Genomic DNA, 13808 nt, shown 5'->3' on the forward strand with positions numbered 1-13808 from the left:
GTTTTCGAGTGGAATACTCCAATACATTTAAAGCATTTGGAATGTACAAGGAATTCAATAAATACTATATGTTATTATTGCTATTCTTTCCTCCTAAACAGGATCTAAACAGAAAGCTAGATGAGCATATATGAATAAAAGGAACAAAAATTCATAGAATTAAATTTTAGGCCTTAGCAGCTGCCTCATACCTCCATCCTCTAGAAGGTTAGTAGTTTTGTTGAACAAATATAAATGAACAATTAGACTTGTTGACATAATCCAAGTCACCTTGTCAAATTATACCATATGAAATGGTGCTAGGGTGATCCCTTAAAATTTATATAAATGGGATTTTATATGTATCAGAATTAGTTTATAAATACATTGCTAGACATAGGAAAAGAATGGCTCCATTTTCATTGGTTAATAATAATGTTTTCTAAACTATTAGTGTGGTTATTATGTGAATTCAATACTTATTAAATAATCTCTATTTTTACCCAAAGATCATCTTGTTATTTGAAGTAATGCTTTATAATTTTTAAAGTAATAATTTTAAATAAAAATAGCAGGAAGCATACACCTAAATTAATGCTTTCCTCAAGTGGTCATCTTGAAAGATTATACCTATGTTCTAACATCTTCTACAACTAGCTGAATAAGAAAACCACTTCTTCATGCTTTAGTAAATTCTTATTTGGACCCCTGAAAACTTGCCTCATGTGCACAAATCATTTGCTTGCTCCTTTTGATCTAGCCAAGGTGATATTCACTTTTATAAGAGCAATAACAACTTTGATTATATACTCCTACTTAGCTGAAATGGGAGTATTCTATACTTAAAATTATTCTTTCAAAGACAGCAAGGATAGGATTTAATAAGAATAACTGATCTTTATTAAGAGCTCAAAGAGTTCACGAATCTTAGTTTAGATTTTCTCCTGCATACATACATACTTTCTGTTTTTTAAATTTTTTTAATTTTTAATTTTTTTAAGTTTCAGAATAGTAGTGGATATACATGTTTTGTTCACATACTGTGTTTTTGTACAGATTGAGTAAAATTTTTAAGTATGTCCTTCCTTCAGAGAATGTGGACTGTACCCGGTAGGTGTGAATTCACTTTTCTATTTTCACATGAAAAATAACTACTATTTATTGAGCACCTACTAGATGCCAAATGTTATTTTAAAGACTTTCCATGTATTATATCAACTAATCTTCATAGCAACCCTGTAAATTCCACAATATTATTTTTAAGAGGGGAGAAATTAACAGATTTGCTAATAGACACAGCCAGAAATCAACAGAACCACAGTGTAAACATAAGTCTGATGCTAAAGCCCATCTACTTTCTGTTGTATGTTTTTACTTTTCTGCATTATCTGGGAAAGAGCTAAACATTCTACATCACAATCAATCTCAGTACTTATTGACTAATCTACCATGTACAGTTTGGAACAACTTATATATTTTTGCTAAGAAAAAATATTTGAAAACATGTTTGCCAAAAGGTTACAATTCCAGGGTTTTTTAAATAGGGGAGGAGTGTAGGAGTTGTGTGTCGTTTTAGGGCAGCAACAACAATAGCGTCATTAACAACACTAGTAATAGCTGCCATTAATTAAGGAACAGCCTCTGTGAGCTTTAGTACATTATTTTTGTTACAGAAAGTTTTGGCAGCAGTGAAATCTTAGTCTTGAGAAGAACTTCTGTGCATATTCGAGTTGACTCTTTAGAAATATCTGCAGGTACAAATAATCACTGATGAAATATTTATAATTTTATAAACACTCCTTGTTTTTAAAACTTCTTATGACTTTAATATGCATACCAACCCAATATTTCTTCGTATTAGTCCTTATTACGATATGGATTAAAAAGCAGGATATTTGTATTTCATTCTACAAACATATCTTTCAAAAGCCATGGTGGGATCTCATTAACCCTTCGTGGGCTTTTGTTCTAGAGCGAATTCTGAAATTGTGAGAAGCTGCTCCAGGTACTGTGCTTAACATTCTCTTCCTCCCTCTTTCCAATATCTGGTCAAAATAGACAGAATTATTTAGAGTATGGTGTTCATATCCTTTCCAATTAAAGATAATTGCAGAAAGAAATGTTTCATTTGCATAGAATTTTGATCAGGAGCTTTTGTGCCTGGATTCAGTACGCATCTGTCAAGGCCATATTTCACTCAACCATTTCCTCTCACCACAGACTAGTTCTGAAACAAATGCATTATTCACAAGCATGCAAATCTCTGCCAAACCCTTCTTATGTTTTTATGAACTAAGAGTTTCTCAATTTAGCTCACTAATCTCAGATTTTTCCCAAGCCTAGTACCTCAGGATTGTCAGCTCAGCTACTTCCACCATCTAGTGGCCATAGAAAGAAATGAACAGATTTTACAATTCTGAAGTGACTGATTTTCTAAAACCGCAAGAATCAGCCTAGTTTTCTAATTTGTGATATTCCTAAAAGCACTCTGCCAAGAAAGGAAAATATAAACAAATTTCTTTTAGTTGATGGTTGAGACCTTATGTACTATGGGTTCAAATGTAGCTCATAAGGCATTTCTTTTTTTTTCTTACAAAAAAATCAAATAACAAGTATTTAAAAAGCATGTACTCAGAATAAAATAAAAAAATAACAAAAAGCATGTACTGTCTGTTCAACACAATCTTAGGCATTTCAGAGGAGCTTCACATTGTTGTAGGGATAAGATATAATTCTATTGTGTCAGAAGTGTATATTTTGGTTAAGAAAATAAAAACACTATTGGGAAGGCTGAGGCAGAACAATCATTTGAGACCAGGAGTTTGAGGTTGCTGTGAGCTAGGTTGACACCACTGCATACTAGCCTGGGGTAACAGAGTGAGACTGTTTCAAAACACACAACCACACACACACACACACACACACACACACAGAAAATAGAACTACTAGGGGCTAAATGTTGTAAATTTCCCACTGCTCCGTGGTCTCCTCCACAGATCCCCTTCTGCACAAAGACCCTAAGAAGGTGGTAGCTGTTCCTGTGTTCTAGTCCTGAGTGTTTCACCCCCTTTCCTGAGCAACCCTACCCTTACTCACAGCTCAACTATGTTGAATACTTCCATGGTTCTGCTTTTTAGATCAGAGCTCTCTAAATTCTCAGATCTTTATTTCAAACTGCCTGTTGAACACTTCTACCTGGAAGTAACATAAATTCCTCAAACTCAATTCTTTGACATTAAACTCAGAATCAATCTCTCCCTTACCCACCCTCGCCACTCTAAAACTTGTCCTTCCTTTGACCTTCTTAATTTCATACATTCCCCACCCAATGGTCAAATAAAAAATTACTATATTAACTTTTATTTCTTTCTCCCCTACCTTTCCATATTTACTAGGTCTTAAAGTCCTGGTGATATCTTCCTAAATGAGCTTTATAATCCCCCAACTCCAACGCATCTGCTTTATAGCAGAATTTGTCTATATCTGCATTTTACCTGATGTCCTTGATTCTGATATCATTCTTTTCTGGTTTTTCTTCCACTCTGCCACATGACATGAATAATGGTCTAATTTACAAATCAAGCCATGTTACTCTCCTTTTTAAATATTGTAGTTATCCCTCATTGCCTACAAGGTGAAGTCCAATCACCATTAAGGTCCTTCATTACCTGTTCCCACAAATCTCCTTTGCTTTATGGCATGTTTTGGGCCCACCTCATTCCCTTTTGCTTAATCCATATATCCTCTCCCTGTGTTCTACTCAACAACTTGCAATTACCAGACCTTTTGCATATTGTAACATAACTGCTGGCATCTGGGAAAATCTTGACCTTCTCCTCTATCTCTTACTTCAAGTAAAAAATTATTTCTTCTATAAAATTTTCTTTGACCACATCCACCCACATCTATCCAGCCTCAGAGAAAATTAAAGCTTCTTTAGGTCTTAAGAGAACTTACCTTTTTCTTTTTTTCTACTTTCTTTATTGCATACCACATGCTATGTTGTATATATTCATTTACAAACTCGTGAATTAACTAGAATATATAAGCAACTTAAATTTGTTCCTCTTTGTATATTCAGGGAATAATATAGAGCTCAACATACAGTAGAAAATAATAAAAGATTTTATTGAACAAATAAAGGAATAAATAAATGAATGAATCAGTCAATACATGTAAGAGATTTTTTTTTTTTTTTGGCCAGAGCTGGGTTTGAACCTGCCACCTCCAGCATATGGGACCGGCGCCCTACTCCTTGAGCCACAGGCACCGCCTAAGAGATTTTAATATTAAATTTAACTGTGTCTCAGAAATGCTAGATGGTTTTTGCAAAGTTACCCAGACAGAATCTGGGGAGTCAAGATTCAAATGTTTGTCTGTTTGGCTCCAAAGCCCATATTATTTTAAAAGTAACCATACTGCTTACCGCCTGGAAGCAGTGAAAACCTGGCCTGGGATGGTAGCTGTGGACAGAAAAGAGGGTGAGAACATGAAGACATTGAAATCCAATGTACTCAGCCCTACTATGAAACTAATTTATGGCTTTCACATGAAAGCTATAACCCAGTTAAAACCTAGGAATAGGGGGAAAGGGGAAGGGGGGAAGGCAGGGAGGGGGGAGGTGGGTAGAGGGAGGGGGATTGGTGGGATTACACCTGCGGTGCATCTTACAAGGGTATATGTGAAACTTAGTAAATGTGGAATGTAAATGTCTTAGCACAATAACTAAGAAAACGCCAGGAAGGCTATGTTAACCAGAGTGATGAAAATGTGTCAAACAAATAGCTGGGTGTTGTGGCTGGCGCCTGTAGTGCCAGCTACTCAGGAGGCTTAGGCAAGAGAATCGCTTAAGCCCAGGAGTTGGAGGTTGCTGTGAGCTGTGTGATGCCATGGCACTCTACCGAGGGCCATAAAGTGAGACTCTGTCTCTACAAAAAAAAAAAAGAAAGAAAGAAAATGTGTCAAACGGTCTATGAAACTAGTGTATGGTCCCCCATGATCGCATTAATGTACACAGCTATGATTTAATAAAAAATAATAATAATAAAAAATAAAAAAAAAGGTAGAAGAGATTAAGGTAAAAAAAAAAAAACTCCCATAAATAATTCCTGAGTTCCCAGTGTAGAATATTAGAATAATATGATACTTTTTTTTTTTTTTTTTTTTGTGGTTTTTGGCCGGGGCTGGGTTTGAACCCACCATCTCCGGCATATGGGACTGGCACCTTACTCCTTGAGCCACAGGCGCCACCCAGAATAATATGATACTTATCCTAATAGCAAAACATTAATAGTACTAAGGATAATAAGCTGTCATTTTTTTAATTTTTTTTGTGTCAAGCTCTGAGCTAAAGAGCTTATATAAATTATCCTTACTTAATTTTTTAAAAACACTTAAGTAGATGCCATTATTTTACAAATAAAGAAGCTGAGGAACTCAGAAGTTAAATAACTTGGGTAAGATCACACAGCTGTAAACAGAGGACCTGGTATTTAAATTTGGTTGAGTCTGATTCCAGGCCCAGAATGAACCTTTGTATTTGTACTTGCCTATTTCATAGTTCACATGTCTGTCGCAGTATTTCCCAAAGTATATGTGCTCAACTACAACATAATTTTGTTTAGAAGAAAGGTTTCCATGACCAAATATGTTTCTAAAATACTATGTCCCTATCTTAGAGGTTTATTTTGCAAATTATCATCTTAAAAGCACTGAAAAATCCTTTAATAAGTCAATGGATTTAACTCCCAAAATGTGTTTCAGCATTCATCTTTTTATCCTCCTTATAAAGCTGACAAAAATCCCATCAAATATACTTTGAGAAATGCTAGTGTAGTTACACTGTGGATTCTAATAAGGGGATAAAAAGAAAAACAAAACATAAATAAAGATGTGGTCCAGGTCTTAGGCACTTACATATTTATTAAGAGTAAGAAAAATGGCATATCTAGAGGAAAGACGTTATACAGAAGGCTCCTTCATTTGTGGGTTTGCTTTCCCTGGTTTTAGTTACTTGAGGTCAACTACGGTCAGAAAATAGGTGAGTAGGGGTGGCGCCTGTGGCTCAGTGAGTAGGGCGCCGGCCCCATATACCCAGGGTGGCGGGTTCAAACCCAGCCCCTGCCAAACTGCAACCAAAAAATAGCCGGGCGTCGTGGCGGGCGCCTGTAGTCCCAGCTGCTCGGGAGGCTGAGGCAAGAGAATCGCGTAAGCCCAAGAGCTGGAGGTTGCTGTGAGCTGTGTGACGTTATGGCACTCTACCGAGGGCGGTACAGTGAGACTCTGTCTCTACAAAAAAAAAAAAGAAAGAAAATAGGTGAGTACCGTCCAAGATTGTAGAGGACACGAAGAGCCAGAGGACCTCGGAGCAAGATGATTTGCAGCTGGGAGGCGGACCCTGGGACGATTCGTCCCCAGGTGCACCTTGCAGAGAAAGAGCCCGAGCCCTTGGTGATCCTTAGGCACGCCGTCATTGTCTAATACTCCCCTCACCTGTCTTGTGCTGCCTCAATAAAAGGCTACTGTGGAGGTTGCTGGGGCTACCCTGCAGTCAAGGTTAGCCCGCCTCCTGCAAGCTTGTACTTCTAATCCGAGTCACGCCTGGTTCCTTCCTGTGACGATGGAGACCAGGGCCATAGAGGCCATAGGGGCCGTGACGCTAGATATTTTGAAAGAGAACACATTCATGTAATGTTTAGCATAGAATACTGTTATAATCATTATATTTTATTATTAGTTATTGTTGTTGATCTCTTACTATGCCTAATTTATAAGTTAAACTATATCACATGTATGTATAGAAAAAATATAGTATTTGTGTAGGGTTTGGTTTGGTACTTCCACCGTTTCAGGCATCCACGTGGGTCTTGGAACATACACCCCACAGATGAGGAGGGACTAACATACAGCTCAGCAAACATTATTTAAAACAATAGAATAGGCATGTTTAAAAATGCTAACTAGTTAATGGGACACATTAACTCCATGTGCTATGGAATATGAAGACCAGCTGGAAAAGGGCTAGAATTAATATAAAAGACTGCATGTAGGAAGAGGATATTTTTGTTTGTTTTTGCAGTTTTTGGCTAGGGCTGGGTTTGAACCCCCCACCTCTGGCATATGGAGCTGGCACCCTACTCTTTTGAGCCACAGGTGCCACCCAGGAAGAGGTTTTATTGTATTTGTGCTGTCAGTTAAAATTTACTTTCCTATGCTCAGGCTCTGGCAACTCCAGTAAGAAAATAGTGGAACAAACTACACATTGTTGTCCTTCTGTGTGTAGTTCTATATATTGGCTTCCTCAAGCCTGAGCTCTCCTCCCATAATTTCACAAGTTTGTACTGCCTACACATTTTGTAGTGTTTTCCCATATACTCAATAAATGCCTAGTTGCCCATTTGGGTATAGAAGTCTACCCCCAGCGCCATATATTCCCATATTGCAGAACTATTTATTCTAGTCTTACTGAAAATTAGAGGACAATCATATTTATCTGATTAAAGTAATTCACACCAATGTATGACAAATCGCTTTAATCTTCCTTATATATAGGCATTGAATCTAAGAATCTAAGATAGCTTTAAATGTAAGACACGCTGTTTTTATGTGCCCTCAGAAATGCTGTCAATTTTAATTACAAGATTCTGTAGATTTTAGGACAAATTTAGATTTCAGATATATGTGGTAAAATATGAAGTTTAGAATTGATGAAATTCTATATCAATGATGCTTTGGTAAGGGATAACAGAACAACAGTTAACTCTCTCCCTTTCTCTTTCTCTGTGTCTGTTGTCTCCTGCAAATATTCTGAACAGGGTACTCTGCTAGGTGCCTGAACTCCCACAGTATTTAAGCTTAAGAAATCTGAATTCCAGTTACAGAGCAAGAATAAGCACCAAATAATTATAACTTAAGTCCTCAGGAAAGTAGTATAGGTATTTAAAATTATGTTTTACTGCTCTTTGCTTCCCTGTAACTTATTTCTCATAGTAGGCACTCAATTAATATTTATTGAACTGACAAACCACATAGACCTAAACTGCAAATCCTAAAATGAAAAAAAAAAATTCTTGTGCTTTTTTTATAAGTCAATTTTGTTTTTGGAAGATGTTAGGTAGCATCTGAAGAGAAAGCATCTCCATCTTGAGCAGGAAAGGCAAATTCCCTTGAATTCACTACTAAATTGCATTGCTCCTTCCGACCCATACTTCACATTGGCCAAGTCACTCTAATGAAAACAGGCTATGGAAACCCATCCATCACTCAGGCAGCTGGTGCACACCAAAGACAGATGAATTTTAGAACCAAGGCTTTAACTGATACACAATAATGGAAAAAAAAATAATACTCAAACCTGTCACAATGAGATTACTCAGCTAATGATTCATTGCCCACTCAATGTGACATTTAAATTGTCATCCAGAAATCTCATACTCAGTTTAAGTACACCATATGTGAATTTCTAATTAATATTAGAGAGCCTCATTTTCTTCTCAGTAGGATTCTGGGGCATTAGCTAATTACTTTGCCCCCTCTTCTTGTTTTAGTGCTTGACCCAAGAACAGTAGATAGTTCAGAGAAGGCAAAGCTTTGACAACATGACAGGTCTAATCAAGAAGTTACACCTTCTTAGCCTTCCCCTGACTCTAGTAGACTTCCTTTGTGAGAAAATATTACATTAGATTTTAATCATGGAAGGTTTTTCAAACACTTGAACTGTAATAATATAATAATCTTTTAACAACTTGATTGGGAAATGTGTCCTGTTACTTTAAAAATACATGGGCTTGAACCTGATACTGCAATGCTGTGCTTGAGCTAGCTCAGAATTATCTCCTGAAAGCCTCATTCACGTCCCTCCCTTTTCAAATACATTCAGCAGCTTGAAGTTGGGAGTCTAAAATCATCCATAGCCATCATAAAATTGGCAAACCCCATATGACACAGCTTTTCTTTTTCCTGGAAAAATTGTGCACATTTATCCTTATCACTGTTGGTGATAGAGGAAACATCCACAGAGTCTCTTCACTACGACAGTCTAAAATCAGATCTTGTTTAGGAAACAACACCTCTACAAGGTCGTGATGAAAAACTCCTGGCCCCCAAATGAAGACCCCCTTCAGCCTAGATGCAGAAGTCCTGGATGGATTTACTTTCCTTCTTTGCAATACCCTGGGGCCATACCACTGAACTGGTGGTTCCAAGTATAGAGTATAAATGTCTTAAGACAATAAAAAGTAAATGAAGTGAAGGCTATATTAACTAGTTTGATGTAAGAATTCCAAATTGCATATAAAATCAGCACATTGTACCCGATAAATGCACTAATGTATACATGATCTATGTGTTTATGAATCAATTAAAAAAAAGGTAGAAACAGAGAAAAAAAGCCCCCCCCCAAAAAAAAAGGGAGAAAAACTATTTCAGCTTTGATGTTTCTTATCAGGGGCTTATAATTCATAGGGAACTGCTTTAAAAACTGATAAGAGATGCCCTCAAAAAAAGACCAAGAAATAAGTTAGAAGGGAGATAAATATAACAGAAAACCCAGGTTAGGATAATCCACTGAAGTTGAAGACACTTAATTCTGAAACTCCTGGAAGGCAAGGGAATAAAAAGTAGAAAAGTATTTCTTTGTAAATGTGTAATCTGACAGACTTTCCTCCCAACTTCAATAGACATTTTCCAAACGAGGCATGGAGTAGCCTACCAACAGTAGTACTATCACCCAAACTGTAGAAATTCAGCTAATTATATTATTATGCATATGCTGAAGACTTTAATACACAAAATGAAGACCCCTTAGCACCTTCCTTGTTCTGTTCATATTTTTTTTACTGTAACTAGGTTAGCATCTCTAAATAATAACAATAGCACTAATTGTAAAACTAGGACTCTCCCCATTCTATTATGAGTCCCAGAAATAGCACAAGTAATTTTAATAATATCAAGCATAATCCCACCAAGATGACAAAAACTGGCACCAATTTAAATTACCTCTCAGGTATCATCATTAATTGACTTAAACATAGTACTGATACTCCCCATACTACCAATTTTTGTTGGAAGTGTACAAAATACTAATCTTGGTTTTTCTACTTAGCTAAAGCCCTTTTGGGAACTATGCTATAGAATTTATTAAAGAAAAAGAATTGGGAAGGAAGAAAGACAAATTGAGAAGGGAGAAAGACAATTTGGGAGGAAGAACGGGTAGAAAACCCTCCTGTCCCCAAATTCTTATTCTTGTCTTCTCCAGGTTAAACATACCTATTTTCATTAGTTATCCAGTGATTTTCAAAGAAATTCTGGAAAGATGTACAATGTATCCCAGACATAATGTTTATACATTTTTTTTACATATTACATGGTGCTTATATGAATTTGAAAGTGGATTAATGTTTTTACTTTTTAATAGTACACATAGATACAGCTAGTTCATTTGATATTACATTTTTAGAATACCAGAGTATTTAAAATGTACCAAAAATTACAAATATAATAAATATAATTCAACCTTTATTAAATGTTTGAGAGGTATAATAATTCAGAGAGCACTGGACCTGCTTTTATGGCGATATCTTTTATTATGTCATAGTTCATAGTTATATGGATGTACTAATGAAATGAATGTTCTAGGTAATCAAATAAAATAAAAATTTCTTTAGCAATAACTAAGGAGTTAATTGATAGTCTTATTTTTTCATTTCTATTTTTTCTATTATAGCATTGATATTACTTTTCTTATTAAACTTTAATAAACTTTATAAGCTTTGTTAATCCAAAGTACAAAATCCAGTAACAGCAGTTCGAGGGGAAAAAAAGCAAAGTAATTCTAAACCAAGGAACCCAGAAAATCATTATTCTCACTTAATTGTCCCTCTTGTCAAAATATCATTTATCAAGATATTGTTTGAAATTAAATAAAAATGGTAAAATGTGTTGGAAAGAGTAAGACATCAAATACAAAAAAAATCTAGTAAACAAATTTTTTTCGGGATAAAATAGAGGTGTTGATGAGCCAATGTACACATTTCTCTTTTGAGTTTAGAGTGATTTAAATAAATCATTAGATGTGATCATGTTATATTTGCTTCCTTTGTTTTATCTAGGATCAGGAATGCTGATGGGGAAAGAGCATTTGAACAAAACCTCGATATGCTCTGGATTTTTAAAATATGTGGTTAGCTTATTTTGCCTTTCAATTGTTTACCCTTGGCTCTTTCCTTAGTCCATTCTCAGCAACTAAAAGGATTTTCCAGATATTCAAACAAGTGCAATAAAAGTATGTTCCAGAAATACCATGTTAGTTTCCAAACCAGAGACCATTACTATGTTTTAAAGAGGCTCGTTTAATCAGGCCAGCAAACATCTCCCTTAACAATTAAGACCAAGCACTGTTATCAGCTATATAAAAACTTTAAATAAATAACTAAATAGGTAAATAAATGAACAAACAAACAAATGAATGAATGAATGAATGAGGAGCAACCTTACTGACCTTCAGAGGAGAAATGTGAGACTGTAGGACGTATCCGTGGACATTTTCTATTTGAGACAGGTTCTTTTCTGAAACATGCACAAGTTCTGGGCCTCTTACTTCATGGGTTAGTCGAGGTAAGGAATGATCATGTGGAGCGTCCTCATCTTGATATCGATACTTCTAGGAGAAAAGAAAAAAAATGTATCTATATATCATGTTTGCCAAGGGTGCAGTCTGGACATTACATTCTAACTCCAGTAATATAGGTACACAACAAAACGTGTACCTATGGTTGACTTTGCCAAACAGACTTAGCTATAGATTCTTCTAGTGGTCACCGCAAACAAGGTCAAGTGCAAGCAAAACTGTTTAACCATCAGTATCAACCTCATTGATGACTTATTTTTGTTTTATAGTATCCTTTTTCTGTTTATGACTTACAGAAAGGTTGCAACAAAGGAACTGATACAATTTATTTAAGTCGGGGATAAAGTAACCCTCTTAACCAGAGCTGCAAAAAATTTTAGGTCATGGATTGAGAAGAAAAATGTGCTGAGCAATTAAAAATTCTCATATGCTCCATTTAGAAAAATTAATTTTATTTCAGAATTTGGAAATTTTTCCATCCACATTATTTGTAATAACTTCAAAAGGAAGAAAACATTCTCTTCTTTTACTTTATCCCCTAGGAGGAAGTGTTGATTTCATTTAGTCAGATTCCAGGAAGAAAGATCACAATTTTTAGAAGTGGAGCTGGCGTTTAAAGAACTCCAAAAAATCAAGGCAAGGTTCTACTTATATTCAGATGACTCCTTGAATGGAAAAGGTAATATTTCCTTCCCTCTATTCCCTTTTCTTCTTCTTCTTCTTTTTTTTTTAATTATCAACCAGCTTCCTTATGTATGCCTATAACAGAAAGAGAATACCTGAAAAAGGCCATTGTTTGAGTCTTCAAAGCAGATAAAAGGAAGTTGGCAGGGAGAAAAAAGGGTCAGGACAAGAAGTTCTAGCAGAGATCAGCCCTGGTTTGGGGGTCAGTCTCCATCTTCAGCCGTGGCCTGGCTGTCCATCCTTTTTCTTTGTCTCTCTTGCCTTTATATGCTTTTTCCATTGTTTTTTTTTTTTTTTGTTGTTGTTGTTGTTGTTTGTTTTTTTACTTTTTTTAAATTTTGTTTTATTATTAAATCATAGCTTTGTACATTAATGTAATCATGGGGCACCATACACTGGTTTTAATAGGCCATTTGCCTTTTCCTTTGGAGCTGCCCTTTTAGAGTCCCATTGTTTCCAGGCTGTTGGCCTATCTAGAAAAGAGAAAAGGGAACTTTCTACATCTGATTCCCAATCCAGTTAATGATGTGTTGATTGCTTTGCTCTGCCTTTGTGGCACAGGGATATAAGAAGCAGGGATCCAAACATCGTCATAATGCCATCTCAGGCTTAATTGTGATATCTAACCTCTTCCCAGGGCCCCGTTATTATTATCACTAACAGTTATTTTATTACATCAGGTATTAAAAACATGTCTTGTAAAACCATGCCTATGTATGTTCATACATTTTTGAGATGAGAATACTTTATTGAACTTCAGCTCTCATTCTGACTCATAATCTAACAGTAACAAGAACCATTCCCAGAGTTGATAATTCAATCTGTTGTCCACTCTTATTCAGAGTGCCACCAGTACTTCTATTTTCCAGGGAGGCTTTCTGCAGTGTCCCAACTAACATTAGTCTCAGAATAAAAATAACAACTAGCAATATCATAATTGCAGTCTGGAAGGAACTCTTACATACCTCTTTCACTGTAATTATTCTTAGCTATGATGTTGCATTTTACCTATGAAAAACTAAGGCTCAGAGAAGTTAAAGTACTTGTCTGGGGTCACCTAACTAACGGGCATCAAGGCTGAACTCAGTCTAGAGAATTTGAATCTGAATAATAATCAGCTTCTCCTCTATGCTCATAAAGGAGATAAAGCTCAATTCCGATAACTGAATTGGCAGCTTTGTAGAAAAAAGAAATCACTGAGAATACACAACACAAACATTTTGTGAACTGAAAATACCATGCTTCTGGGTTTTCTTTTTCTTTTTTTCTTTCTTTCTTTCTTTCTTTTTTTTTAGAGACAGAGTATCACCTTGTTGCCCTTGGTAGAGCGCTGTGGTGTCACAGCTCACAGCAACCTCCAGCTCTTAGGCTTAGGCAATTCTCTTGCCTCAGCCTCCCGAGTAGCTGGGACTATAGGCACCCACCACAACACACGGCTATTTTTTTGTTGCAATTTGTCTGGGCCGGGTTCAAACCTGCCACCCTCGGTATACGGGGCTGGCGCCCTACTCACTGAGCC

At 36.1% G+C, this 13808-nt stretch overlaps 1 protein-coding gene across 7 annotated transcripts in view; it reads right to left on the reverse strand.

Moving 5' to 3' along the window:
- Positions 1 to 13808, reverse strand: part of DLG2 (discs large MAGUK scaffold protein 2) — a 2435891-nt gene that overhangs the window by 1256618 nt on the left and 1165465 nt on the right. For all 7 annotated transcript variants that reach the window (XM_053560224.1, XM_053560234.1, XM_053560232.1 and 4 more), the window contains one exon: positions 11477 to 11638. In XM_053560224.1, the coding sequence (XP_053416199.1) occupies positions 11477 to 11638 (162 nt within the window). The remainder of the gene's footprint in view (positions 1 to 11476; positions 11639 to 13808) is intronic.

Source organism: Nycticebus coucang, chromosome 14, assembly GCF_027406575.1.
Source record: "Nycticebus coucang isolate mNycCou1 chromosome 14, mNycCou1.pri, whole genome shotgun sequence".
Classification (NCBI taxonomy): Eukaryota; Metazoa; Chordata; class Mammalia; order Primates; family Lorisidae; genus Nycticebus; species Nycticebus coucang.